Source organism: Lutra lutra, chromosome 11, assembly GCF_902655055.1.
Source record: "Lutra lutra chromosome 11, mLutLut1.2, whole genome shotgun sequence".
In the NCBI taxonomy this organism is placed as follows: domain Eukaryota; kingdom Metazoa; phylum Chordata; class Mammalia; order Carnivora; family Mustelidae; genus Lutra; species Lutra lutra.
Window position 1 is genome coordinate 102,433,627 of NC_062288.1, and position 25,016 is coordinate 102,458,642.

General features: G+C 56.3%; 1 protein-coding gene across 4 annotated transcripts; it reads right to left on the bottom strand.

The window, feature by feature from the left end:
• Positions 1-14,146: 14,146 nt before the first annotated feature.
• ZNF467 (zinc finger protein 467) lies at positions 14,147-22,295 on the bottom strand. 4 transcript variants are annotated; one of them, XM_047695364.1, is made up of 5 exons: positions 21,852-22,295; positions 19,641-19,716; positions 18,992-19,108; positions 18,087-18,200; positions 14,147-16,016 (listed from the first exon to the last, which is right to left on the bottom strand). In XM_047695364.1, the coding sequence occupies exons 2-5, from the start codon at positions 19,672-19,674 to the stop codon at positions 14,518-14,520; spliced, it is 1,764 nt and encodes a 587-aa protein (XP_047551320.1). In that variant the 5' UTR covers positions 19,675-19,716; positions 21,852-22,295; the 3' UTR covers positions 14,147-14,517. The 4 variants fall into 4 exon arrangements, with proteins under 4 accessions (XP_047551320.1, XP_047551319.1, XP_047551321.1 ...); XM_047695363.1 differs by having other exon boundaries at positions 21,765-22,295; XM_047695365.1 differs by lacking the exon at positions 21,852-22,295 and adding an exon at positions 20,028-20,558.
• Between the last annotated feature and the right edge of the window lie 2,721 nt (positions 22,296-25,016).

Below are 25,016 nucleotides of genomic sequence, written 5' to 3' on the forward strand. Positions count from 1 at the left end.
TTTGGGCTGTGCGTCCTGCCTTCACATGGCCCCTGTGTGAACCACATCCCACCTGTTTATGGACCACTTTTCTCCTCAAATCCTCCCACTCCTCTTTAGTGCTATTTCCTGATTCTCTCATTACCATGGCCCTTCACTTTGGGCCTCTCCACCTCTGCGGTGACCCCTGTTTATAGAGCCATCTCAGGAAGGGGAAGAGAATGTTCTGGAACACTCATGTAGGAGGCTTTCCCCCTGTGAGTTAGCGTTTAGACAGATGACAAAAAACCCATGTCCAGAATACCAAACAAACCGGCCAGTGAGGACCCGTCCCTCTCCCCAGTCCTAGACTAACTGGGGCCATGCCCTTCTGCACTTACCAACTCTCTCTCTCTCTATCTTTCTCAGGTGCCGTGGTCATACTGCATCTTCTTTTCCCAGACCCCAACCCGTGTAAAACCCAGACCCCTAGCCCCAGAGGGTCTCCATTTTAGATTAAGAAATTATGAGTTTAGAACTTCAGCATTTATCTCAGAACCACTAAACTGACCACGGAGGACAGACTCGCAGGTGCCCCCATGATCCCACCTCTTGGTGTTTAGTCCTTGGTATGATCCCTTCCTCTGAATGTGGGCAGGAACCTGTAACTTGGCCTTTGACCATTGGAATATGACGCAGGTGACAGATGCCACTGCCACGGTCACATGAGGTTTTACAAGACTCTGTCTTATCAGTGGACACTCTCTTGGCTGGTGTGATGAAGTAAGCACCATGTTGAGAAGCCCACAAGAACATAGCCACCCTCAGAAGATCTGCAGGCGACCTCGGGTCTGGGGGGGCTTCCGACCGACACCCAGCACAGGAAACGCATCTGCCAGGCTGTGGGAGTCCGGACCAGATCCCTCCCCGCTGAGCCTCAGATGAGAAAGCATCTGGGCTGACACCCTGATTAGACCCTGGGGACCCTGAGCAGAGGACCCGGCTGGGCTGTGCCTGGTTTCTGACCCACAGACACCGTCAGATAATGTGTGTTTTCTCCAGCCACTGACCACAGGGGTATCGGTCATGCAGCAACAGATCAGAAATATACACAGGCCCACACCACCTTCTTTCCATTCATGAACCTTCATTCCAACAATTTAAAAACTGTCATTACAAAAGATCTGGGAAAGGCAAGAGTATGAAGAAGACATACAAATAGCCCACAATATCTCACGCTTTGTAAGTGCTGACCATGTGGCAGGCACCGAGGACCCCGATTAAGACCGTGTGATCTCGTCCCCTGTGACGGCTGATCAGAGTGGGGGAGTAGGGGTAAACGTGACCTTCCAGTTCTAGGAATTTGGAACTGAGGTGGTCACTTGACTGACCACCCTGGTAACAGGTGAACGTGGAAGCCGTGGGAGGCCATGTTCACCATGCCACAGGAGTAAAGAGGCAGGAAAGCTGGTCTGTGGAGAAAAGGAAATGAACAGATGCAGAGAGACAGGGATGAGAGAGCCATCTGTCCGGTGCGTCACCCCGGCAGAAAGCGGCTGTCCTGAGGGTGCACTGCCCTCTCTGGGAAACAGCACAGACCGATGGTGTCTCCGTGGGGAGCCAGTGACTTGGAGGAGCTCAGCGAGCACCTGTGAGAGGAAAAGTCAGGATTGCAGCAGCCTCCTGCCCCTCAGAGGACACTGTGCCATGACACCACCCCCAGCCTAAAGAGAACTTTCCTCCTCCCTTCTACACTGCCATCCCCCTGTGGGGCCAACGGAGGCTTGGAGAGTGAGGAGGAGGAGGAGGGAAGGTCAAGGTGGAGAGAACTTGAGACCTGGAGAAGCCTCCCATGGAAGGAAATGAATGAAAGTGTATATAGCAGGTTATGTAAGTAACCAGTGTAAGGAAGACCAACTTGCCACTTGGACAAATTGCAAGGCAGGAACAGCTGAAGACCAGACCAGAGAGAAGATATCGAAAGTCCAGGTGGACCATAAGCCTGGACCTGTGTGGACGGCCAGTGAGGACCTGGTGCCACAGGGGGACCGTGCATCAGGCGGTACAAAGATGCTATGGCGGTGAGGCCCATTGCTCTGGAAGAAAGGATCCCCACAGCCCAGCCTACTCAGAGAGAGTCAGCCTCACCCTCCACAACCACACCATTCCTGGGAGGAAGCCACGGCACCGTGGTGGTCTCCGAGGGCCCCCTGAGTGCCCTCCATGGAAACCTTGGGCCGAGCAATCCCAGCGAGAGAAAGGGGGCTCTGAGCTAGGCAGAAACTGCCTCGCTGGGCTGGAGGCGAGCCCAGGGTCTGGCTTCTGGAGAGCCCGAAGTAGAATCCAATTTGCCTGCTCTTAATGATGTTACATAATGACGTTACGTAAGCCCATGACATAAATCCGTGTCCTGGTGTCGACCAAGAATGTCCCTAAGGCTGACCTAAGCCCGGCCTTCCACTCTGGCCTCTGTCGGGGAGTTGGGAAAATCTGTTTCCTAAAAGCTTTCCCTGACAGCAGCCCCTCTTCTGGAAGAGCCCAGGTGCGCCCTTCTCCCCGGTTGCTGCTTCTCGACTCCTACAGCCACTGCGCGCACCAGCCTTTCCCCAGACCAAAGCTCTCAGGAGAAGACAGGACGTCACCTGTTCATGACAGAGGGGTCCCCTTTGTGAAGTATAAGACTTGTCTCTGGTTAGAGAAATTCCAAGGATCAGTAGGGAGTGAAGAGTCATTTCTCCCACCCCGGGCGGGGGGTTGTCTCCCTTCCAGGCCCTCGGAATTTCTTTCCTCCCAGACAGCAGCTGCCATGCTGTGACCACAGGCCAGGTTCTGCCTCAACACCAAGGAAGGGTATTATTACTATTATTATTATTATTATTACTGTTAAAGATTTTATTTATTTGACAGAAAAGAGTGAGCACAAGTAGGGGGGAACAGCAGGCAGAGAGAAAGGGAGAAGCAGACTCCCTGCTGAGCCTGGAGCCTGATGCAGGGCTTGATCCCAGGACTCTGGGCTCATGACCTGAGCCGAAGGCAGATGCTTCAACAACTGAGCCACCTAGGCACCCCCCCCCCACAAGGAGGGTTCTGGAGTAATGAGGTGCAGAAAGAATTTCCACTGTTGGACCCCAACCTGTCCTCTGACCTCACTGTCCCACCCTGTCCTGCCCTGCTTCAGTCTGCCCATACTGTCCCCCAGGATGCTGGCTGGGAGCGCCCCCACCCCAGTTCCACCATCTGTCCAAACCATCCCTGCAGCCCCTCTTCAAACTCGCTCACCCCTTGAGGGAAGCCTCAGCCCTGTGTGACTCCTCCACACTCTATCTCTTCACAAATAAGCCCTAGTGTGGGCAGGTTCTCGCATGTGTGCATGCACACGCACACAACACACACCCACACACACACACACACACACACACACACACACGAGTGGTTTACAGAAACACTAGACAAAACAGTCATGTTTGGGGGCGCCTGGGTGGCTCAGTGGGTTAAAGCCTCTGCCTTTGGCTCAGGTCATGATCCCAGGGTCCTTGGATCGAGCCCCACATTGGACTCTCTGCTCAGCAGGGAACCTGTTTTCCCCTTTCTCTCTCTGCCTGCCTCTCTGCCTACTTGTGATCTCTGTCAAATAAATAAATAAAAATCTTAAAACAAACAAACAAACAAAAGCCAGTCATGTTTGATGGAAGATTGTTCTCTGTTACTCCTGTAGTCACCTAAAAGTCAGCTGTGCTTTTTTGTTTATGGTCGTCAAAGCTATTCCACTGTTAGAGAAATAAAAAATATATATAAATTTAAAAACCACTTGTAAAATAAAAGAACACAAAGCAAAATTTTTATATTTTGAATTTTTTGAATGTCGTGATGCATCTCCAAAAACCTCCAGCTCATTGACGTGCAAGTGCAAGAGCTTGGGGAGTGCAAGCTGCAGAGGGCCCAGGTCCCCCACGCCGCTTTGGATCAGAACCATGCTGCCGGCAGCCCTCCTCTGCCGGACTGAGCTGGCCCCGTCACTGACCCGGTCACGTCTCTCCTCCTCTAGTTGTGGCTTGGTACTCCGGTGAAGCTCTGTATTCTGGGTTGAACGCTGTCCCCTAAAGAGACATGTTGAAGGCCTAATCCTCCATCCCTATGACGGTGACCTCATTTGGAAACAGGGTCTTTGCAGATGTCATCAAGTTAAAATGAGGCCCTTAGGGTGGGCTAATCCAGTGTGACTGGATCCTTCTAAGAAGAGACATAGAAACAGACACACACACAGAGCAGACCACGTGAGAACAGAGGCAGAGATGGGAGTGAGGCGTCTACAAGCTGTCAACTTCAGAAGCTAAACAACAAAGAGTATCTCCAGGAGCAAATGAATTTATTTGGGAATAACACAGGAATTGCGACTTGGAACACACGAAGGATGGGGAATCACGGGCAAGCCTAGAGAGCAAAGGCGGACACTGACTTTTACAGAGGAAAGGGGAATTTGGGAGGGGGTGCTGTGAACAAGAGTTCATTGGAGGAAAATAGGAGCGCAGAGGGCTTGGGAGCCTCTCATTGGCTGCAGGCGATTGAAGCCGTGGCCTCTCATTGGCTGCAGGTGAGGGCAGCTTGCGGTTGCTAGGCAGAGAGGAAATCTTCCTTCTTCCTGCTGTGCTACTTTGTGAGCTAAGGCGGTGGTGCGTGAGAGCCGTCTCTTCAGGGCTTTCGGACTCCATTTTGAATACGGTTGCCTTTATGCATTTTCACAAAGGCAAGGAACAGCCGGTGAAGGCTGCCGGTATCCCCAGAAGCTGGGAGAGAGGCCTGGGACGCCTCCTGCCCGAGAGTCTTCGAAGGGGCAGCTCGCTGACTTCAGACTCCTGTCCTCCGGAACTGTGAGAGAACACGTTTCTCAGTTTCCCAGTTTGTGGGACTTTGGGACAGCAGCCCTGGGAAGTAATCTAGCACCTGTGGTCCAGAAGGAGCCCTGCAGCAGACTCTAGTGTGTGTCTGTCTGTCTGTCTGTGCAGGGGAAGCAGGCAGAGCCGGCGAGCTAGGCAGGCAACTTGCACACAGTTCTCAATCCTGGGGCCTGGAGCTGGGCCCGACCTGGGCAGCTTCACTAAGTTGGTGATGCACAGGCTCTTGTCCCAGTTGTCTACCCACCTGCTCTGCGAACACACCCTTCCTTCCTTGTGCTCCTCACAGCCTCTCTCCACCCTCTCTCGTCCCCTCCGCGAGTCACTTGCTGGACGCCAGCCCCTCTTCCCACTGCCTCTGCTCAGGATATTACAATATGTATTTACTGTGGGGACTAAGCTTCATCCTGTGACAGTTCCTCGCTGCTAAAGATCACAGGGGACGGCAACCCTTCCACACAGAAGTCCTTCTCACCACTCAGTGTGACTCCCCAGCTCACAGTTGCTCCCGGAAGGAGAACAGTTTGCAACAGATGCTCAAGCCCGCTTTCAGCAGCTTTTTCTCAGGTCTGGGCCACCCGGAAATGTGGCTTCCAGCCTTGGGCCCCTGGGGCAGGAGCCTTTTTCTCTCTCCCAGGAGATAGACAGGCACTAATGCAGTGGGGCAATGTGGCCACAAGGTCGAGATCCTAGTCCAAGGGACATGGTCACAGCGAGTTACCTCACCTCCTCAGAGAGGCCCTCCTGACCCTCTAGGTCTAACTCATTGCTTCGTTCATTCCAGGACTGTTCACATGACTTCCCTTATACCTGGACCCACTGGGTCCACCCACTTGAGCTCCTTGAAGACCAGGAATGTGAGCACCCTCTCTGCAAGGAAATAGCAGAATCTGGTGTACAGAAGTACAGGCTCTAGGAAAATGCAAACCAAAACCACAATGAGAGGTCAACTTAACACTCATTAGAATGGTTACCATTAAAAGACTGGAAAATAACCCCTGGGGCTAATAATACATAATATGTTTATAAAAAAAATAAAATAAAAATAAAAAATAAAAAGTAAAAGACTGGAAAACAGCAAATGTTGGTGAAGATGTGAAGAAACGGGAACCCTTGTGCCCTGTTGATGGGAACGCAAAATGGTGCAGCTGTTGTGGGAAGCAATGGGGTCATTCCTCAAAAAGTTAAAAATAGGGGTACCTGGGTGGCTCAGTGGGTTAAGCCCCTGCCTTCAGCTCAGGTTGTGATCTCAGGGTCCTGGGATCGAGTCCCACATCGGGCTCTCTGCTCAGCAGGGAGCCTGCTCCCCCTCCCCTCTCTGCCTGCCTCTCTGCCTACTTGTGATCTCTCTGCCAGATAAATAAATAAAATCTTAAAAAAAATTAAAAATAGAACTGCCCTATGGTTTAGCAATTCCACTCCGGGGTGTATACCCAAAAGAAATGAAAACAAGGACACGAAGAGATATTTGCACTTCCGTGTTCCTAGCGGTATTAGTCACAATAGCCAAGAGGGAGAAGCAACCCAAGCATCCTTTGATGGACGACTTGATAAACAGAATGTGATATATACCTACATTGGAATATTATTCAGCCCCACAGAAGGAAGGAAACGCTGCCACATGAGACAACATGAAAGAACGTCAAGAACATTACGCTGAGTGAACTAAGCCAGTCATAAAAACGAATATTGTGAGATTCTACCGCTCTGAGGGACTTTGAGTGGTCAAATTTGTAGAGACAGACAGTGGCGTGGTGATTGTCAGGAGTAGGGGGTGGGGAGTGACTGGGGAGCTGTTGTTTTCAGAATTTCAGCTTTGTACGATGTGTCAGGCAGAGTTCTCCAGAGAAACCAAACTCATAGGATGTGCATAGAGAGAGAAAAAGATTTGTTACAAGGAGTTTGCTTACAGGATTATGGAGGCTGGCCAGTCTGACCCTGCAGGGGAGGCCAGGAGGCTGAGCCCCAAGGAAGGAAGAGGCTGGAGCCCCAAGGAAGCCCCAAGGAAGAGCCCGTACTGCAGATCGTGGCTGGAGGTCTGTTCCCCAGAGAAGGTCATTCTTGCCTCTACGCATGTCTTCAGCTGATTGCGTGAAGTCCGCCCACATTCTGAAGGGCAAGCAGGTTTACTCAAAGTCCACCTATTTCAATGTTAATCTCATCCCAAACCCCCCTCCAAGAAACATCCAGAACAATATGTGTCCTACTATATGGGCACCATGGCCCAGCCAAGGTGATACATAAAATGAACCGTCACACGAGACGAGAGGAGTTCAGGAGGTAGATGGTCGCGACAGTTGCTCAGTGATGTGAGTCGCTGAATGTCACTGAACCGCGCCCCTGAAAAGGGTTAAGATGTGCGTGTTCAGGAGCACCTGAGTGGTCCAGCCGGTTATGCATCTGCCTTTAGCTCAGGTCATGATCCCGGAGTCCTGGGATCAAGCCCCACATCAGGCTTCCTGCTCAAAGGGGAGTCTGCGTCTCTCTCTCTCTCCCCTTGCCATTCCCTCTGCTTGTGCTCTCTCTGTCAAATAAACAAATAAAATCTAAAAAAAAAAAAGATGGTGCATGTTCAGGCTATGTGTATTTTACCACAACTCAAAAAAATCTTTTTTTTATCTTTTAAAGGACATTCTGTAGAACCAAAGCACTGGGTTGCCTTTATCACACACTGCTATGCGATTGTGGGCAAGTGACTGAGCCTCTCTGAAGCCCTTTTACCTCCTCAAAAAAACAAAGCCAAGGACAATGGTGCCCACTCATAGGGTGGTAGTGAGGAAAAGGGAGCTACAAAACCCTTAATTTGGGGAGTACTTAGCACAAACTAAGTGTTCACAATATTTTAGTTTATGATTGTTATTCCCAGCATCTCATAGTGCCTGACACGTAACAGGTACTCCATTCATGTTTGTTGAGTGAATGAATGACCTCGTTCAAATGACTTATTTGCTCTGTGCCTCAGTTTCCTCATCTATAGGGTGGGGATAATAATGGTAGTTATTGTGAAGATCGGCTGCGTTTATACACACACACACACACACACACACACAGAACTCAGGTCAGGGCCTGGCACACAGCAAGTATTAGGTGAATATTAGCTACGGTTATTGCTGGTGGCGGTAATGGCAAACCCTTCTCACACCACCTGCCCCGTCCCTCAGTAGTTCTGGGGTACTCCCTTCGGAGCAGTGGACACAGGGCCATACGGTGTGGCCGCCTGCACTGTGAAGTGCGGTAGAAGAAAGGACTCCCGATTATTTGATGCTCCACTAGAAGAGGGACCAGAGAGGCAGGTTTGCTGGGCACTGACGCCGAGCGAGACAACCCCAAAATACCTGCCCTCCGGGGGCACCACGCCTGTCTGCGCGGCTCAGCACTTAGTTACCCGCCATCTTGGATGGTTCTGGAGTCTCCCACCTCCTCTCTGTCTGCTCTGATCCTAGTGTCCTTCCAGACTCACTCAGGAGCCTCCTACGTGCAAGTTGACCCTGACTGCTCTGGCCCGTGCCCTCCCCTTGTCTGGACCCTTCCCAAGCCCGAGGCTGGGCCATAGCACCCCGCGGGAGGGTCTGGGTGCTTCATGAAGCTCAAGCCTTCCCTCCCTAAGGCTCAGGTTGTGAGTTGGCTTCTATTGCTTCGGTGTCTCCTGGAACAGCCAGAATGCTGGGCCCCCGAGCGACCCATGGCTTATCCTCCCTCTGGACTCTAAATGCCACGAGGGCGAGATCTTTCCTCGAATTCCCTCCTGTGTTTGCACGAGGCTGGGCAGACATTACAGCTTAACCAGTCTTAATGGGTGGAAAATGAAAATACCAGAGTGTCCCTGCTCGTGGAGCTGACCAGGCTTGGGACGCCTGGAGTCCTTGACATCTGTAGGGATGACCAGCCCTACCAATGGAGAGGGGGAAGAAACGGGAGGTCAGGCTTCAGGCTGCGTGGAAGTTTCTCTGTCTTACTAACATGGGCTAGGCAGACCCCACTGAAGCCTGGATGAAGACTCTCACGTTTACCCACTTTGTTTGTCCATTTCGTTGCTGCCAGACGCCCTCTTTGTCACTAACTTCATTTCCCAAGCACAGAGTCACCTAGAAAGACAATAGGAAGAGTCTGAGCGTCTGAATCTGCCATGCACCGGGCTGGTCTCTCACTGACCCTCTCCCCTCCTGCTCAAGGCGAGAAGCAGCAACAGCACAGGAATGGAATGTCGGGGGGCGCTGGGTGCCCCCACTCATTGGTGTTCATCCTAGAAGAAGCGGTGGTGCTGTCGGGGTGGTCCAGACGTCCTAGGCCGGTAAGAAGCACGATCTTCTGTTCACCACTGTGTTCTGATGCCAGAGGCCAGTGTCTTTCTCTGCCTGCCCTAGCAGAATGGCTCTGGGGTTGCCTTCCGTCTCAGATCTCCCAGTTAGATCATTTGAAGGTTAGGAGATTGGGATGGGAGTGAGGTGGGAGTCCAGGAAAAGACCTAGAGGAGGAAGAGTTTGTCGGTCAGGACTGAGTCCCTTGCTCTTATGCGTACGGGTCACCTGAGTGGGGATGGCCACCAGAAAGCCTGGGAGATGATAGCGATGAGGTTGTGTCCCCAGCCCACCCATCTGAGATGGAGTGCGGCGGGGATACAGAGAGGCCTGAGGACTCTGATAAAGTCTAGGCCACGAGGAAAGGCCAGGCGGACGCCTCGTGGGGACCAGGCCTCCACGGTGTTTATCGTCTCTGTGAACTCTTACAATTCATGGAAACTTGCTGGATATCCATTAATTTGGTGGGAAGTGAATTTGGACCCCATCTCCTTCACATGCAAGAACTCGGGTCTTTGGATGGAAGAGTTTTCTAACGTGTTGGTAACTACAGGGACGTGGAGCTCGTTCCCCTAGCTACCAGGACAGTGGGCAGGCTCTAGGGTAGCCCCCCCAACCCCTGCTAACACCGCAGGCCTGTACTGGCCTCTCCCCGACCCCAAGAGTAACCTTATTGACCTGTGCCATCACATAAAACACAATGCGACAGAGTTTCTGTTTGGGATGAAAAGGTTCTGGAAACATAGCAGTGATGTTTACATAACGTTGTGAATTAACTTAATGCCACCAAAGTGAGTACTTTAAAATGGTTTCAATGGTCGATTTCACGTACTGTAGATTTTGCCACATTAAAAGAAAAGTTTGGGAATCGCAGTTTCCATGGCGGTTAGGAGAGAAGGGGGAGGGTCGCTGGGTGCAAGAGAGCAGGATCAGAAGACCCCACGGGGGTTGGGGGCTTCGAGGATCATGGGTGGGAGACGTGTGGGGAGAAGGCAGGGCTGGAGCCATCCTCTCCCTCCCTCCTTGCCTGGGAGCCAGACCCCGTCTCTGCTCAGCTCTGTGTTCAGGCCCCATCTTAGAGCCACAGAGCCATTCAGCACTTATGTGGCATTTCCTTGACATTGAACTCATGTCCAGCGTAAACTCCTGAGGGCCATGTGGTGCGGTTAAACACCTCCATGTAGTTCCGTGGCTGGTACAGGCCAGGGGTGGGGCGCAAAGACTGGGTTCTCTACCCAGTGGCTACTGCCAATCTTGGTTTGGAACACGATCAGGGAAAAATAAATAAATTTTAATGAGTTAACAAAACATTTCATCTTCTACAGAGAAATAGTGCACTTGTGCTTTACTTCGCAGAGCACTGTCACGTGCTGGGATGTGCTTCTTTTTTTTTTTAAGATTTTATTTATTTACTTGACAGAGAGATCACAAGCAGGCAGAGAGGCAGGCAGAGAGAGAGGAGGAAGCAGGCTCCCTGCTGAGCAGAGAGCCCGATGCGGGGCTCGATCCCAGGACTCTGAGATCATGACCTGAGCCGAAGGCAGCGGCTTAACCCACTGAGCCACCCAGGCGCCCCATGGGATGTGCTTCTAAGGTAAAAATTTGCTGCCTTCCCAGGATGGTCATACCTGGGCTGGCTCCCTCCGGGGATGGCATGGGGGGCGTATATTGTCACTGAGACTGTCACTGTTCCACTCTGCACTCCTCCCTGGGAGCAGCCCTCAGGAACTCGGTCTCTCCCTGCAGACTCATTTACGTTTTCAGCCTCGTCTCCTGTTTAGATGACCACCAGGCTCGACACTAAATGCCTCGACTTCTTGCCAACAAACTCGAAGGATTCAAAGATACACCTTGCCAAGAAGATTCAAGAGAATGGGAAGTCCTGTAAATGTCTGGGACGTGGAAGGTCTCCCCAGATATGCTGCAGGGTCTAAAGATTTTCTTTTTTTCTTTTTTTTTTAGCAGAGAGAGAGACAGAGAGCATGAGCAGAGGGGGAGAGGGAGGAGCAGAGGGAGCAGGAGTGAAAGAATCTTGTGTTTTTTTAAAGGATTTATTTATTTACTTGAGAAAGAGAGAGAGCGTGCACACTTGCATGAGCAGGGGGAGGGGCAGAAGGAGAGGGAGAGGGAGAATCCCAAGCAGATTCCCTGCTGAGTACAGAGGATCGTCTCACGACCCCGAGATCATGACCAAGAGTCAGATGCTCAGCCGACTGAGCCACCCAGGCGCCCCGGGAGCAAAGGAATCTTAAGCAGCCTCCATGCCCAGCATGAAGCCTAACGGGGGTGGGGGTTGATCTCAGAACCCTGAGATCATGACCTGAGCTGGTATCAAGAGTCAGATACTTGAACCGACTGAGCCGCCCAGGCGCCCCTAAAAGTTGTTCTTACACAAGAATTCCAGAATGTTTAGAGAAATATAAACATCGGTATGACCAACATAAATGTCGCTTGCATGTGTTTGATTTTCAAAGTCTGTGAGATGACTTTTGTTTCTCGGGAATCACAGGTTCAGTGCCTGGGAGGCCTGGGAGGCCTGGGAGGCCTGGGAGGCAACTCAAGGGAGCGCGGCCGATGGACGGGCAGGGGCCCAGCACACTGTGCCTCCTCTCCCACGTCTGAAGAGGCCGACTTCCGCTCAGTGCCAGCCGCTAGCTTTTTCCAGCTTCTCCCGGGAGAAGCTGGAAATCCAGAGTTTCAAGTGAAATTTCCAAGTATTTCAAATGCTGCTGGGGCCAAACTCAGTGGCACCTACTTACGGCCTCACGGCCACAGACCCCCGGAATCCCCCACTCATTCTTGGCCACAGAAATTAAACTCCCTGCATTCAGACCCCCATGTCCTCCTTCCTCTGCGTCGAGGTCAAAGAGACCTAAGCCACCTCAGTCATCCACCGGCACCTTGGTCTCATTTTCTTCTCCCTTCTGGGGGACTGTGCCTTTGAGATTCATCGTTGCGACCTGAATTCTGTCCCCATGGCCCAGGAAGCAGGTCACAGCAAGGCTGCCAAGGATCTCCTTGCTGCAGAATCCAGAGGAGTGGAAAGTTCTTATTGTGTGGTCTCTGGACACCCTTCGGCTGCGGACTTCCTCCTCTGTCCGGAAACACTGCCTTTCCTCAGCCCTGACGGGCACCTCGGGGCTTCCCTTTCCACTCTCTGGCACCACAAGCCCCCAATCTTTCTGGGCTTCTCCGCATGCTGTCCCCTGAACGGGACCGTCCCGAGGGTTCTGTCCAGAGCCCTCTTGGCTCACTCTACACTTGGTTCTCGCCAATTATCCACTGCCCCACTGCTTGACAAACATGTTGGTGGGTCTTGGACCTCTCTCCAGCGCAGACCCCCTCCAGAGCTCTGCACCCACATGGCCTGCTTCCTGCTGGATCCAACCCCTCGGCAGATGCAAATCTGTGCCCCCAGGGCAAGACGGCTCCCCCTCCTCTGTTCCCCATGTCAGCAGAATGCTGCTGTCGGGTAGTCAGTCGTCAAGCAGAAATCAGGCTGACATTGCCACCCTCCATCTCCGTCTCCACATTAGGCCACTCATCCCGAGTCTGGCGTCTCTTAGCCAGTCGTCTTTCTTAAAATGCATCCGTGTCTACATCATCCTAGTGCTCCCCTGCCTAAACCCTTCCACGGCTTCCTGCTGCCCCTGGATAAAGTCTGAGCTCCCTGATCTGTGCTGAAGGCTTTTCTAGTCGGCCCCTCCTAGTCTTCAGGCTCCTGGCCCTCTCATTCAAGACTCCCTCTCTGAGCCTCTCTGTGCTGGACTTTGACCCCTGAGTGTACCATCTTCCCCACCACCCCCCTTCACCTGGCCCCTTGTGTTCATTCTCCAGGCCTCACAGTAGAGATGTCTTCATGCTGGGGGTGCCTGGGTGGCTCAGTCGTTAAGCGTCTGCCTTCAACTCAGGTCATGATCCCAGGGTTCTGGGATCGAGCCCCGCATCGGGCTCCCTGCTCAGCAGGAAGCTTGCTTCTCCCTTTCCCACTCCCCCTGCTTGTGTTCCCTCTCTCGCTGGGTCTCTTTCTATCAAATAAATAAATAAAATCTTTAGGAAAAAAAAAGAGATGTCTTCATGCTGCAAACCTCCCTTGACTTTCCCTAGATTTGGGATGCCCTCATCACATCCCCGCCCCCCAAAGCCTTCTGGGCTTGCCCGAGGATTTCTGATAGTTCCTGCAAGTATGTCTGTCTCGCTTACTATTCTTTCCTAGTGCCCCAGTGTAGTGCCTGGCAGGCAGGAGGCACCCCAATATCTGTTGGCGAGGGTTATTTTTGGTGATGGTAGTGCTAGAGATGGAAATGGCCTCAGCCCTTATCAATCAACAATCTATGGTAATTAGAAAGTAGAGTTGCAAGAAAATGGATTCTCTGCTCCATGTCCCGTGAGAGGCCCAGGAGTGGTCAGACCTGGTTAGAGCCTTCTCCCAGTCCAGCATGTTCTCCATCATCCTCCCCTCCATCTCACTGCCAGCCAGCCAGCTAGGCACACGTGGCTACGGAGACGTCTGGATCAAGCATCCACCTTAAAGACAGAAATTAGGGGAGATGGTGTTGGGAAAGCAACATTCATCTGCTGTTCACGTCCTTCACGCTGCCAGGCAGGGTGGCAGGTGGGGCTGCTGTTCTGAGAGCCCCTGGGGACAGTTCCAGAGCCCACACCATCTCCATGGCAATGGCCACAGGGTGCCCTGCCCCTCTCTGCGTTCCCTACCTTGGTAGCCTTGGCACCTGCCATGAGACACGCATGTTCATGTTTCTTCCATCAAGCGTCTGAGCTAAAAGCAGGGAGCAGGATAGTGGCGCGGTGAGCTCTATTTTATTTTCATTTCCTAGAGCCCATTACCAGTGCCTGGCTAAATTTAGCTCACGGGGGGGGGGGGGTAGGGGGGGTAGGAAGGGCTGGTCCTCTGGGGGAGGACTGAGTGGGGGCAGTGGATGAGAAGAGTCAGGGATTCCCCGTCTCCCGCGGTGCTCATTTAACAGCCCCCAAACCTTCAGATTTTGATTTTAATGACACTTTAAGTACACACATACTCATTCTTTTCACTCCCCCTGGAAAGGCTCCTGACCCAGCCCGTCCTTGGCAGGCTGGGGTCCAAGAAAACAAATGTCTGCTTTCTGATGGGGTCTCTTGGTGGGATTCTTTCCAGGACTCACGTTCCCAGCAAGGGCTCACTCTTAGCATTGTCTTTGTCACAGAATGCCAAAGCTGGTCATCCTGCCCAGACTTCTTCCTCTCCGGCAAGATAAAGAGGGCAGAGAACAGCCATCGGGGCCCAGGCCGTCGTGCTTACCGCCCAGAAGATGTCGGGCACGGGTCTCTCCAACCAGCGAGCCAAAGAAGGCTCCTGGAGAGAGCACGGCTCAGAAGAAGAGGGGGGGCGCCGCTGCCTCTGAGGGCGTGGGCCAGGCAGTGGCCGAGAGGTCGGAGTCGGCGGCCGCGTGGGCGGCCTCGCCGTGGATGCGCTGGTGCCGCACCAGGTGCGTTTTGCGGCTGAAGCTCTTGCCGCACTGCGGGCAGGAGAAGGGGCGGGAGCCGGTGTGGATGGCCTGGTGGCGCACCAGGTTGGTTTTGGAGCTGAAGCTGCGGGCGCAGACGGCGCAGGCGTGGGGCCGGCTGCCCGTGTGCACCGCCTGGTGGCGGCCCAGGTGCGACTTGCGGCTGAAGCGGCGGCCGCACTGCGCGCAGGCGAAAGGCCTGGCGCCGCTGTGGGCTCTGGAGTGCGCGACCAGATTGGGCCTCGAGCCGAAGCGGCGGCCGCACTGCGCACAGGCGAAGGGCCGCTCGCCCGGGTGCACCCGCCGCTGCCGCGCCGGCTGCTGCCCGTGGGCCAAGCCGCGCCCGCAGTCCGCGCAGGAGGACCGCTCGCTGGCGGGAGCGCCCTGGGTCGCCGGCGTGTCACCGGGCGCGCAGACCAAGGGCTTGGCGGCGGCGGCGTCCACGGTAGCGCCCAGCGCGCACTGGTCGCACCCAAAGGGGCGCCCCTCGCCGCGGTGCAGGCGCTGGTGCGTGGCGAGGTTCTTCTTCCAGCCGAAGCTCAGGCCGCAGTCGGAGCAGGAGAAAGGCTTGGGCCCAGGAGGGGACGGGGTCGGGGACGGGGCCGGGGAACCCGGCGAGGCGGGCGCGTCGGGAGAGGAGGGGGCGCGGCCGGCCGCCTCGTGCACCCTTTGGTGCCGCACCAAGTGCTGCTTGTGCGTGAAGCTGCGGGAGCACCGGGCGCACTGGTAGGGCCTCTCGCCCGTATGGATGCGCTGGTGGCGGATCAGGTGTGTCTTTTTGCGAAAGCGCTTCTCGCACTCGGTGCAGGGGAAAGGCCGCTCGCCCGTGTGCGTCTTCTGATGCGAGCCCAAGTGGATCTTCTGGCTGAAGCGCTTGCCGCACTCGGCGCACGGGTAGGGCCGCTCGCCGGTGTGCGTGCGCAGGTGGCGGGTCAGGTGCGCCTTCTTGCTGAAGCGCTTGTCGCACTCGGAGCAGGGGAAGGGCCGCTCGCCCAGGTGGCTGCGCAGGTGCAGCAGCATGTGCGCGCGCTGCGCGAAGCTGCGGCCGCAGTCCGGGCAGGCGCACGGGCCCTCGCCGCGGTGCAGCCTCTGGTGCAGCCGCAGAGTCAGCTGGTCCCGGAACCGCCGCTCGCACTCCCCGCAGCCGTAGGGCTTCTCCGAGGTCGGGGCCCACCCGGCCAGCGCGAGTCCTTCCAGGGCCCCTGGGGGCCCGGGCTCCAGCTTGTACGCAGCGGCCAGAGGTCCCAGGTCCGGCGCGGGAAAAGGGCCGGGGAGTAACGCTAGATGCTGCGGCCACTCGACCTCCTCTTCCGCCTCCTGATCCTCCTCCTCCACCTTCACCTTCCGTATCATCCACTCATCCCCTGGAAAGTCAAAACCAGACGAGCCAATTAAGCTCCATTTTTATTCCGGCCCATAGGAGCCCCGCTTCTGGAGCCACGCCACCGTCTGGCTCTTGCTCTCTCAGTTCTACTGGATGTTTCCAGAGAGTGTCCCTGGTCCATCCTCCTCCTCAGCTCCTTGCAGCCCAGGAAGCTGGTGAGAGCCCTCAGCTCCTCCTGGGGGATCTCTCCTAGGCTTCTGCAGGGCCGGGGAGCGTTTTCCCTGCCTCTGCAGAAGGCGCGTGTACTTTTGTGGCCCCTGAATATAAAGGTTGCTCCAAGTTCAGGCCTCAGGCTTCCCTCCACGTTCATCTGCTCACAGTGGCTGCCCCAGATCTTCCAGCCCTTTCTGGAACCGCATTCTCCCATCAGCTGAGCAGCTGGAACTCCCTTCTAGTTGCCTCTCCAAGGTTTGCCCTATCCCTAACTCCCTCCCTTCATTCTGGCCTCTGGAGCCAGGCAGGAAATCCCAGTGTAGGAAGAGGAGGATGGAGTTTGCAGGAATGGGGGAACCAGTAAACAGTGCCCATGTCGGGAGAAGCAGGGAGCACCCTCTGGGGAAGCAGGTTGGAGGTCGGTCCCACTGGAGCTTTGTCCCTCCTGGGCCCTGCAATGGTCCAGCCTAGACAAAGGAGCTCAGGGCCAGACTGGGAGTGTCCACCTGGGTTCTCCCCTGCCACTAGCCAGTAGTGTGACCTGTTAACTCTGTGAGCACTCCGAGCTCACTGCGTTCATTGGCTTAGGTGTAAGGGTTGTGTTAGTTCATGGTTCCTAATCTCCTGGTGACTTTTACCCAAATGCATCTCTGGGAGCAGGATGCCTGATCTCTTCGCTTTCTCTAAAGCTCCCAAAGTCATTCTCGTTTAAGAACCACTGAACCAGAGGATCTGAGTTCCTGTCCTAGGCATAAACGCTCCTCTGTAGCCAAGCTGGTCTGCTCAAACCCCGGCCACACGGCAAATTTTCTGTATTAAAGTCTCTTCTTAGCCTAGAATGTTTTCCCGTCCTCTGCCCCACCATCAGGGCTCATGTCTACACCTCCTCAAAATGCAGCACGGGTCGCCAAAATCTTTGAAAAATCCAATGCGTGAGCATCTCTCATCTACCTACAGCACTCACGGAACACGGTTATACTTCCTTGCAATGTGGCCCGATTACTATTTGTTCTTTTAATTCCTTATTCTGGTTCATATTGTCATCTCAGCTAGATTTTAGCTTCTGAAAGGGAGACGTCTTGTGTTCTATTTCTGTATGTGTCTCATGAAAATGAGGACTGCCACCACTTATTGAGTGCCAACCGCCGATGACACATGGTCTATCTGCTGTCACAAAGCTTCACAGCAACCATGAAGTGCATCTTCTCCCTGCTTACAGGTGGGCAAACAAGCTCCTGCAGGTGAGGGAGCCTATCTAAGGTCACTCGGCTGGGACATGGGGAGGCAGGAGTCAAACAGGGTCTGTGTCCGTTCCCTTCTACCTAACACAGCCTGGACTGAGCAGGTTCTAAATAAACCTCTGGAATAAAGGACATCAGTCAGGTAGAAGGTGCCACGTGTGTGGGAGCTGGAGGGAGTAAGGGCAGTACGGTGAAGAGAGAAATCAACCGTTCCGTCCCCCTGGGTGTGGGGGACATGAGTCCAGCACCACAGAATTGGGGCATTGGGGGACCACCGAGACCAGTGGAGATTTGGGGGGAAGGGAGCTTGTCTAGGGGGAAGGCAATGAAAAGGTAGGTCTTCATGGGAATGGCAATTCAAGTCATCAACAAATACACACGCAGACAGAGGGAGGCAGGAGAAGTTAAGACTTCTAGAGGATGTTGAGGTGAGGGTCAGTTTCTCTGGGTGACCAGCCTCTCTGAGTCCTGTCATCTGTGCTGTGGAGTTCCCTCTGGGGGCCAAAGCTCTACGGCAGAAAGGTGCCAGGGACGGATTCATCCTAGGTTGGAAGGGCCTGGAGTGGCTGCCTCATTCAGATAGCAGCCGGGAGTTGACAAGGCCCCTATCCCCTCTGCCTGGGCCCCCGGTGGTCTGGAGAGATGGAAGGACTCACCTGGGCAGGAGCCCATGGGCTCGGCCTTCTGTGGCGTGCATGCCTGGCCTCCTCTGCCGGGGCCTTGAGCTTCTTCAGTGTGGGCGCCTTCCTCTGGTCTGGGGGCCTCGTGTCCTGGAAGAGAACAGGCTACCTCAAGGACTCCAAAGACATCACAGAAGGACAGAGGTCCCCACTGGGGCCATCAAGCAGGGGCTTTTGAAACCCCGGTCCCAGTCCCCCTGGCAGGATTGTGTCCCACATCATAGCTGCAGGGACTGAATTCCCTGCTGCCCCAGGGGCAGCCTCAGGCTCCTTCAAGCGGGGGCAGCTGTAAGCAAAGGCTGTGAAGGCTGCAAGAGCCGCAGCTGTGAGGAGCTTCTGGAATATGTGTAGGAGGTGGTGGAGGCAAGGAAAGATCCCTGCTCTGAGGCTTGCAGGAGACTTCTACAAGGGGGGCTGCAGACCTCCCAGATGGCAGATGGACCCAAGTTCCAGGCAAATCACTGGGCAAGACCAGAATGTCAAGAAGCCAGACACGGGCCTGCTTTCCTTGTCTTCTCCCTCTGGGAGCTACTCGGCCACCTTCTTCACCTCTTCCGAATCTTGCTCAAATCTTACCTTCCCAATGGGGCCCGCTCTCACCCTCCTACTATTTAATCCTGCAGCCCCACCCCCACCTCAGGCCCTTCCCCATAGCACATATCCCCTGAGACAATCTATAAGTACATTTTTATATTTGTTTGCTGACTTTCTGTCCTCCCTAAGATTAAGCTCCTGGAAGGCACGGATCTTTGTTTTTGGCCACTGAGGTATTCCAAATATGGAGAATAGTACCGTGGCACTTAGTAGGTGCTCAACAAATACCTGAAGAAGGAAAGGTAGATGCCTCCCCGAGCCACTGCTCCTGGTCCCCACCTACTTACCAGAGCATGTGCCCAGCATGCTGTCTTCCCTGGAAGGGGACATCCGCTCCTGGTTATTATGGGACCCTTCCCCAGGCTCACTTTGGGGGGCCATCTCCGGCTGTCCCACAGAGAATCCTGTTAATAGGCAGAAGGATGGGGCCAAATAAAGCGTCAGAGTATAGAACAGTGATCAAAGGGAGGGGCTCTTCCTCTTCCCCGAAACAGCTAAGGGGCTTTTTCCAACTTGCTCAGGAAGGAAGGGTCTCTAGCCAGCATGAGAGGGGAGAGCCAGGCTTCCCAGCAGCCTGGCCAGGTGTTCTTTGTGTCCTCAGTACCCCTTTGCACTGAGTCAAGAGCAGGTGAAGGAAGAGAAAATAGATGGAAATATCCGGGTACTCCAGACAGGAGTCCGGGAGTCTGCAGGTGCACCTACAATGGGCATGCGCGCCGTGCGCAACGGTCCCGCACAGCCTCCGCCCGGCCCGACTTGAAAATAGACCCAATGGAACTGAGGCTGCCCTACAGGCTCCCAGGGGTCTCTGGGGTCTCAGGGTTGCCATCTCTTGAGAACAGCCGGGCTGTCCGAATGGTAGGGAAGCAGCAGGCCTAGGGTGCCCCTGGATCCTGCCTCCCACCCACCCACGTTCCTTGAGTGTTGCCGGCTCACCCAGGGAGCTGAGGGCCTCAAAAGTCTCTCTCATGGCAACCCAGGGTAGATCCTCCTGGGAATCAGGCCACACACCCTGAGGAGAAAACACATCCTTGTTCACATTCTTCTCCGGACAGCTGCCACCTGGGCCTTGGCTCTGCCCAACTTCTCCCCATCAGCGATCCCCAGGAGCTCCAAAGATGATGTCCCCAGGGACAGGTAAGGGGCATGAGGGAAGATGGGTTTCAGAAAGCAAAGAGATCTTTGCAGGGCAAGGCCAAGGCATTGAAGCCACTTCTGCAGGCTCTGGTCAGTTCCAGAAATCAGCTGCAATCCTTCCCTCACCTGGCGGGTCTCTGAACCGGGCCCAGCCCACCAGTGCTCCCCACCCCCCAGTGCCCTTGCCTGGGGACGTCAGGAATCAATCGATTCTCCATTCTGGGGGGGGGGGGGTGGAGAGTGGAAGACCCGGGTGGGAGCCGGGAACTTCATCTCCCAGGCCCTCCAGCTGTCACTGCAGGAGCTGGCGAAATAGGAGCCAGCCGAGGGGCGGAGGTGAGTGTCACTACTGGGCAACTGGGGCGGGGGGGGGGGGGAGGCCCTCCAAGGAGGGTCTTTGCTGAAGCAGGAAATGACTCTAGCTTCCTCTCCCCAAAACCCTACCTCAAAACCATCGCCCCTCCCCCTCAGGGCTTCCCCAGGCAGGGACACCCCGCCCTCGAGCCCCCTTCCCAGCTCCTCCTCCAGCGGGTTCCCTGCCCCTCCCCCCACCAGACTCCCCTCCCCCCACATCTCTCTGGCAGCCTTCCCTTTGCCTCTCCCTTCTCCGGCTCCCTCTGCCTTCCGCCCTCTCTCCCTACCGAATCTGGCCCGCTCCCCAGCTCCGCCCCCTGCCCCGCCCCTCCGGCTCCTCCCCCTGGTCACAGCCGGGCCAGCCCCTCCCGGCCCCCTCGGGTAGGCCCTCCCCGGACACCGCCCCCCTGACCCTCTCCTCTGGGCACACTTGGCGACAGGGTTCCCCTCCTCCTCCCCTGGCTCAGGGCAGCCTTCCCCTTCCCTCCCGGTTCTCCCCCAGGCTCCATCCTCCTCCCCAGCTGCACACCCTCTCCCTTCCTTTCCCCCTCCTCTTTTCCTTCCTCCCTAACGCCGCCCTCCTCCCCGCTTTTCTCCCTCACCCCGCATTCCCCTCCCCTCTCCCTCTCCTCCCCCACTCTGGTTTCCCTTCCTTCTCCTTTCCTCTCTTCACCTCAGTTCCCTCCCTCCTCCCCCTCTCCCCAGCCCTCCTCCCCGCTCTCCCCACACCATCCTCCTCCCTCTCTCCCTGTCTCCCTCCTGCAGCTTGCCTTCCCCTCCGAGGCCCCCGTCTCCCTTCCCCCTTTGCCTCCCCAGCAGGCTCTCGCTACCCTACCCTCCCGGTCCCCAGTCCCTAGAACCGCTCTTCCCCTCCCCCTTCCAGTCCGCTCCCGAGCTCTCTCCCTTGTCCCCAGGCTCCCCCAAGCCTGGGAGTCTGTGGCTTACGGCTGGCTCTGGACCTTCTCACTGAACCTGCTCCTCTCCACCCCTGCCTCCCAACACACCTCCGCTTCCCTCCCCTCTCTCTCAGTGGCTACCTTCCCCATTTCTGCTCCCCACGGACTTCTACCGCCCCCCAAGTTTTCCTCCCGATCAGACCCCTCCCCTCCCACCTCCCCGCCTCCCGTCCGTCCCCTAGAGCCTCTTCTCGCAGACCTGACTACACAGCCCAGCCCCTCCCCGGCTCCCGGGCTCACCTGTCAGCGCCCTCCTCTCCCGCCCCTCCCCAGAGGCCTGATCCCTTGGCCTCGTCGCCCCCCTTCCCCTACGGCCCCCTCCCACACTGCCTCTCCCCTTTCCGGAGACTCCTCACTCCCTCCCCTCGGGAGCCTCCCAACCCTCTCCCACCGGACTCCCACCCGGGCCCCTCTCCCCAGCCTCCGCCCCTCCCTCCAGATCCCCGGTCCTCCTCTCCTCGACTGCCGTGACCACCCCCAAGCCAGACCCTCTCCACCCAGCCCCAGCCCCTCCCTCCTCCAGCCCCTGCCCCTCTCCTGCCCTTTCTTTCCCCCACTAACCCCACCCCACCCCCTCCAGCGCTCCGGGCGCCCCCCCCCCCCGGGCTGTCACCTGCGCGGAGCGGGCAGTGACTGAGTGTCGGTGTAGAAGGGGAAGCGGGCGGAGCCGCCTGCCGCTGGGCGCCTCCACCGCCCGTACCTGGCGGGCTGGCCGGTCGGGTCTCCCCGCTGCTGGCGGGACCCAGGCGCCCCGGCCTTCTGCCCCGGCCGGTTCTGCTCGCAATGGCGCCCGCTGCCTGTAGCTCGGGTGCCGACTGCCCGAAAGACTGACAGACTGACAGCCCCGAAACTTCGCGGGGAGGGGAGAGGAAAAGACGCGGAGGGAGCGGGAGCGGGGAAGCGGCGCCCGGCAGGGGGGAGGGGAGCGCGGAAGCGGGAAGGGAGCAGCCGGGCACCCAGTGGGGGAGGTAGGGGCAGGGGGGTGCTGGAGTGGGGTCGCAGGAAGGCGGCACGGCGGGGACAGGCGTGCAGGTGACGGTGTGGAGGGACGGAGGCCCCGAGTAGGTGATGGAAAGTGGGAGCCTAGGAACGAGGGGGGGGGGAGAGAAGAGGGGGAAGGGAAGGGAGGAGTGTGGGGGGAGGGGTGGAGGAGGGAGAGGAGGCAGGGAGGAAGGGCACGCGGGCTGCGCGGGAGGGTGCTGGCAGGCGTCGAGGGAGGAGCCAGAGGAAAGGTGGAGCGCGAGGGGAGGGGGTGCGATGAGGAGTTGGGGAGGGGAAGAGGAGGGGGCGTGCTCAGGGGAGGAGAGCCAGTGAGTGTCTGCGTCGCCGTCTTTGAATAGCGACCTCCCCCCCCCCCCGCCCCCCGCAGTGTATCTGTGCCGCTCTTCTAGGTGGGGTCGAGTCTCCAGACTGTCGGTCTGTGGGGCTGGTCTGGGGAACTCCGACCCCACCCCTGCTCTCCACCCCGATTCCACCCGGATTCGCTCAGACCCACAACCCCTGACCCCGATGCCGGAGGACCGAACGGGACACCCGCGGCGGGAGTCGGGTCCCTTGGGGCAGCGAGGGGTGGCCGAAGGAGACAGAGCTGGCTTCAGTGCCGGCCGAGAATGGGCCCTTTGAAGCAGAAGTTGGGGTGGGGGTTTTTTGAGCCGGGTCCCCAGGGAGAAGGCAGGGCTGGAGAGGAGGCCAGTGAGGGGGACGGTGAGGCTAGAGACCCGCTGGGCGGAGACTCTGAGGGCGGCGTCCTGAGGAGGGGGCTGCGGAGAGGGGGCGCTGGGCAGGGTGGGCCTGGTCCACCTATTGGCCTGGGAACCTGCAGCTGTTAGGTGTGGAGGGATGCCCTCAGTCCTCAGATCCGGTTTCTGGGGGACTTGGTGTTCCAACGGGGTTATGATGGTTTTCTTGGGTCTTGCCAGCCGGGCACCTGACTCCTTCAGAAAGCTCCCTGTGCCCTGTCCTTGTTCAGCTGAAATGTGGGCTGTCTATTCCAGGCCCCCTCTCCCATCTCTCTTTGTCCAGTCTCCCCTGGCCTCCAGCTTCCTCCTTCCTGCCCCATTTAGGGGAAAGGGACATGGTGACTTGGGGTTCTCCCCAATGCAAGTGTTGTTACCTTATCACCTCTGGTTAGAATACGGAGCTGAGACTGGGCCCTCCCTGGAGAACCACAGCGCACAGCAGGGCACCATCAACTTTCCTCAAGTTTAGGAGAGGGGCAGGGGAGCAGGTGGTGCCTGGAAAAGCACGGGGGACCTCGGAATCAGCTGGAAAAGGCTCTTCAACCTCCTGGATGGGCTCCTTCAACTAGTCAGTGCCCAGTCGTCTCATGGCCCTGGGAGTAGAATGTGTCTCTTTGTGCTAGGTCATGAGCACTTGGGGGTGTGAGCATGTGAAGCAACAGGGGGAGAGTGTATGGGGTCTGTGTGTGAGAGATTAGGAACAGCAACGTGCCCATGGCCCAACCCTGGCCTTTTCTGAGGACCCGTCCTGAGAGCTCCCTGAGGGACTCACCGCACCCTCTCTGGGCCACAGTACCGAGGGTAGGCCCAGGAGAAATGCCTAGCATGGCTCTGGTTCCCAGCAGCTTCCTTGCCCGAGGTGGGGTAACTATGCGCGGTGGTCAGTGGGACAGCAGATTTAGGGGATGGAGGTTTATGGAATCTGAGGGTCAGGCCACATTCCAGCCCGGGTGCCCTGGGAGTTGGTAACCAGGATTTACCTGGGCCACCTGCTGCCCCTACCGGATACTCAGATGATCCATCGGACTGCCTTGCCCCCAGGGTTGCGGAGGCTGCCTTTCCAGGCCCCTCTGTCTCCTACCCCCCCATGCACACTCGCACTTTCCACCCTTGCCTCTCCTCCCTGAGGCTTGCTCTGTTCCCCTGCCCAGGCTTCCTGGTTCTGGACCCTAGGAGACTTTCTCAAAAGGAAACCAGGATGGACCCAGCCATCCACACATAATCAGCCCCAGTGAGAGGTCAGACCACAGAGGAAAGGGCATAGGCTCCCCCACTGTCTCCACACAGTTCAGCCAGCCTGGAAACTCAACTCCTTCTGCTCACTGGTCCTGGCTTCTCAAGTGCCTACAGGGAAACGGGGCAGGAAAGGGAGTGGGGAGAGAGAATCATAGCCAGAATTTGGGGGCTAGAAGACCATATCAGTCATTTGGCACAATAACAGCCGTTTTGTGGGGTCATAGTTCCTTTTGAGAACTTAATAACAGTTATAGAACTATCCTTGGGAAGATGGGTACACACACAATTTCTTTCTTTTTAAGATTTATTTATTTGCGAGACAGCTCGCGTGCGCAGGTGCAAGGTGGGAGGAGGGGCAGAGGGAGAGAGAGAATCTCAAGCAGACTCCACGCTGAGTGCTGAGTGCAGAGCCCTAACCTAGGGCCTGATCCCATGACCCCGAGATCATGGCCTGAGCCCAAACCAAGAATCTGACACTTAACCAGCTGAGTTGGCCAGGGGCCCCAGCACACACACAATTTCAAAGTGGAGCCGCCAAGCCATCCCCCCCCCCCCCCGCAACACACAAGCATCCCTGGGAAGCCCCTAAATTTTTTACTGACAAGGAAATTGAGGCTCAGAAAGAGAAGGTGGCTTGTCCAGAGTCCACCTAAATTGTGGTACAGCCTAAAGGTGGGGGGATATCAGAGGCTCAGATATCATCTGAGCTGTGTTCTGGGGCACATGCACTCCCCCAGTGAGCGTTCAGACACATGCGTGCACACGCATACACACGCTTACACACACACACACACAAAAGGGGCAGGAAGGGGACTGTTGCCAGGGAGAGCGGTCCTCTGTGCGGATTTCACAATGCGCAGGCAGGTCCAATCTGGTTCTGAGCAGCTGGT

What these genes read in the sequence shown, in the direction of transcription:
- ZNF467 (XM_047695364.1), bottom strand. Translation starts at nt 19,674, where the DNA reads ATGAGAGAGACTTTTGAGGCCCTCAGCTCCCTGG. An exon ending in TGAGGCCCTCAGCTCCCTGG is followed by an intron (nt 19,109 to 19,640) that starts GTGAGCCGGCAA and finishes GCCTATTAACAG; the next exon opens with GATTCTCTGTGGGACAGCCG. An exon ending in CATGCTGGGCACATGCTCTG is followed by an intron (nt 18,201 to 18,991) that starts GTAAGTAGGTGG and finishes GTTCTCTTCCAG; the next exon opens with GACACGAGGCCCCCAGACCA.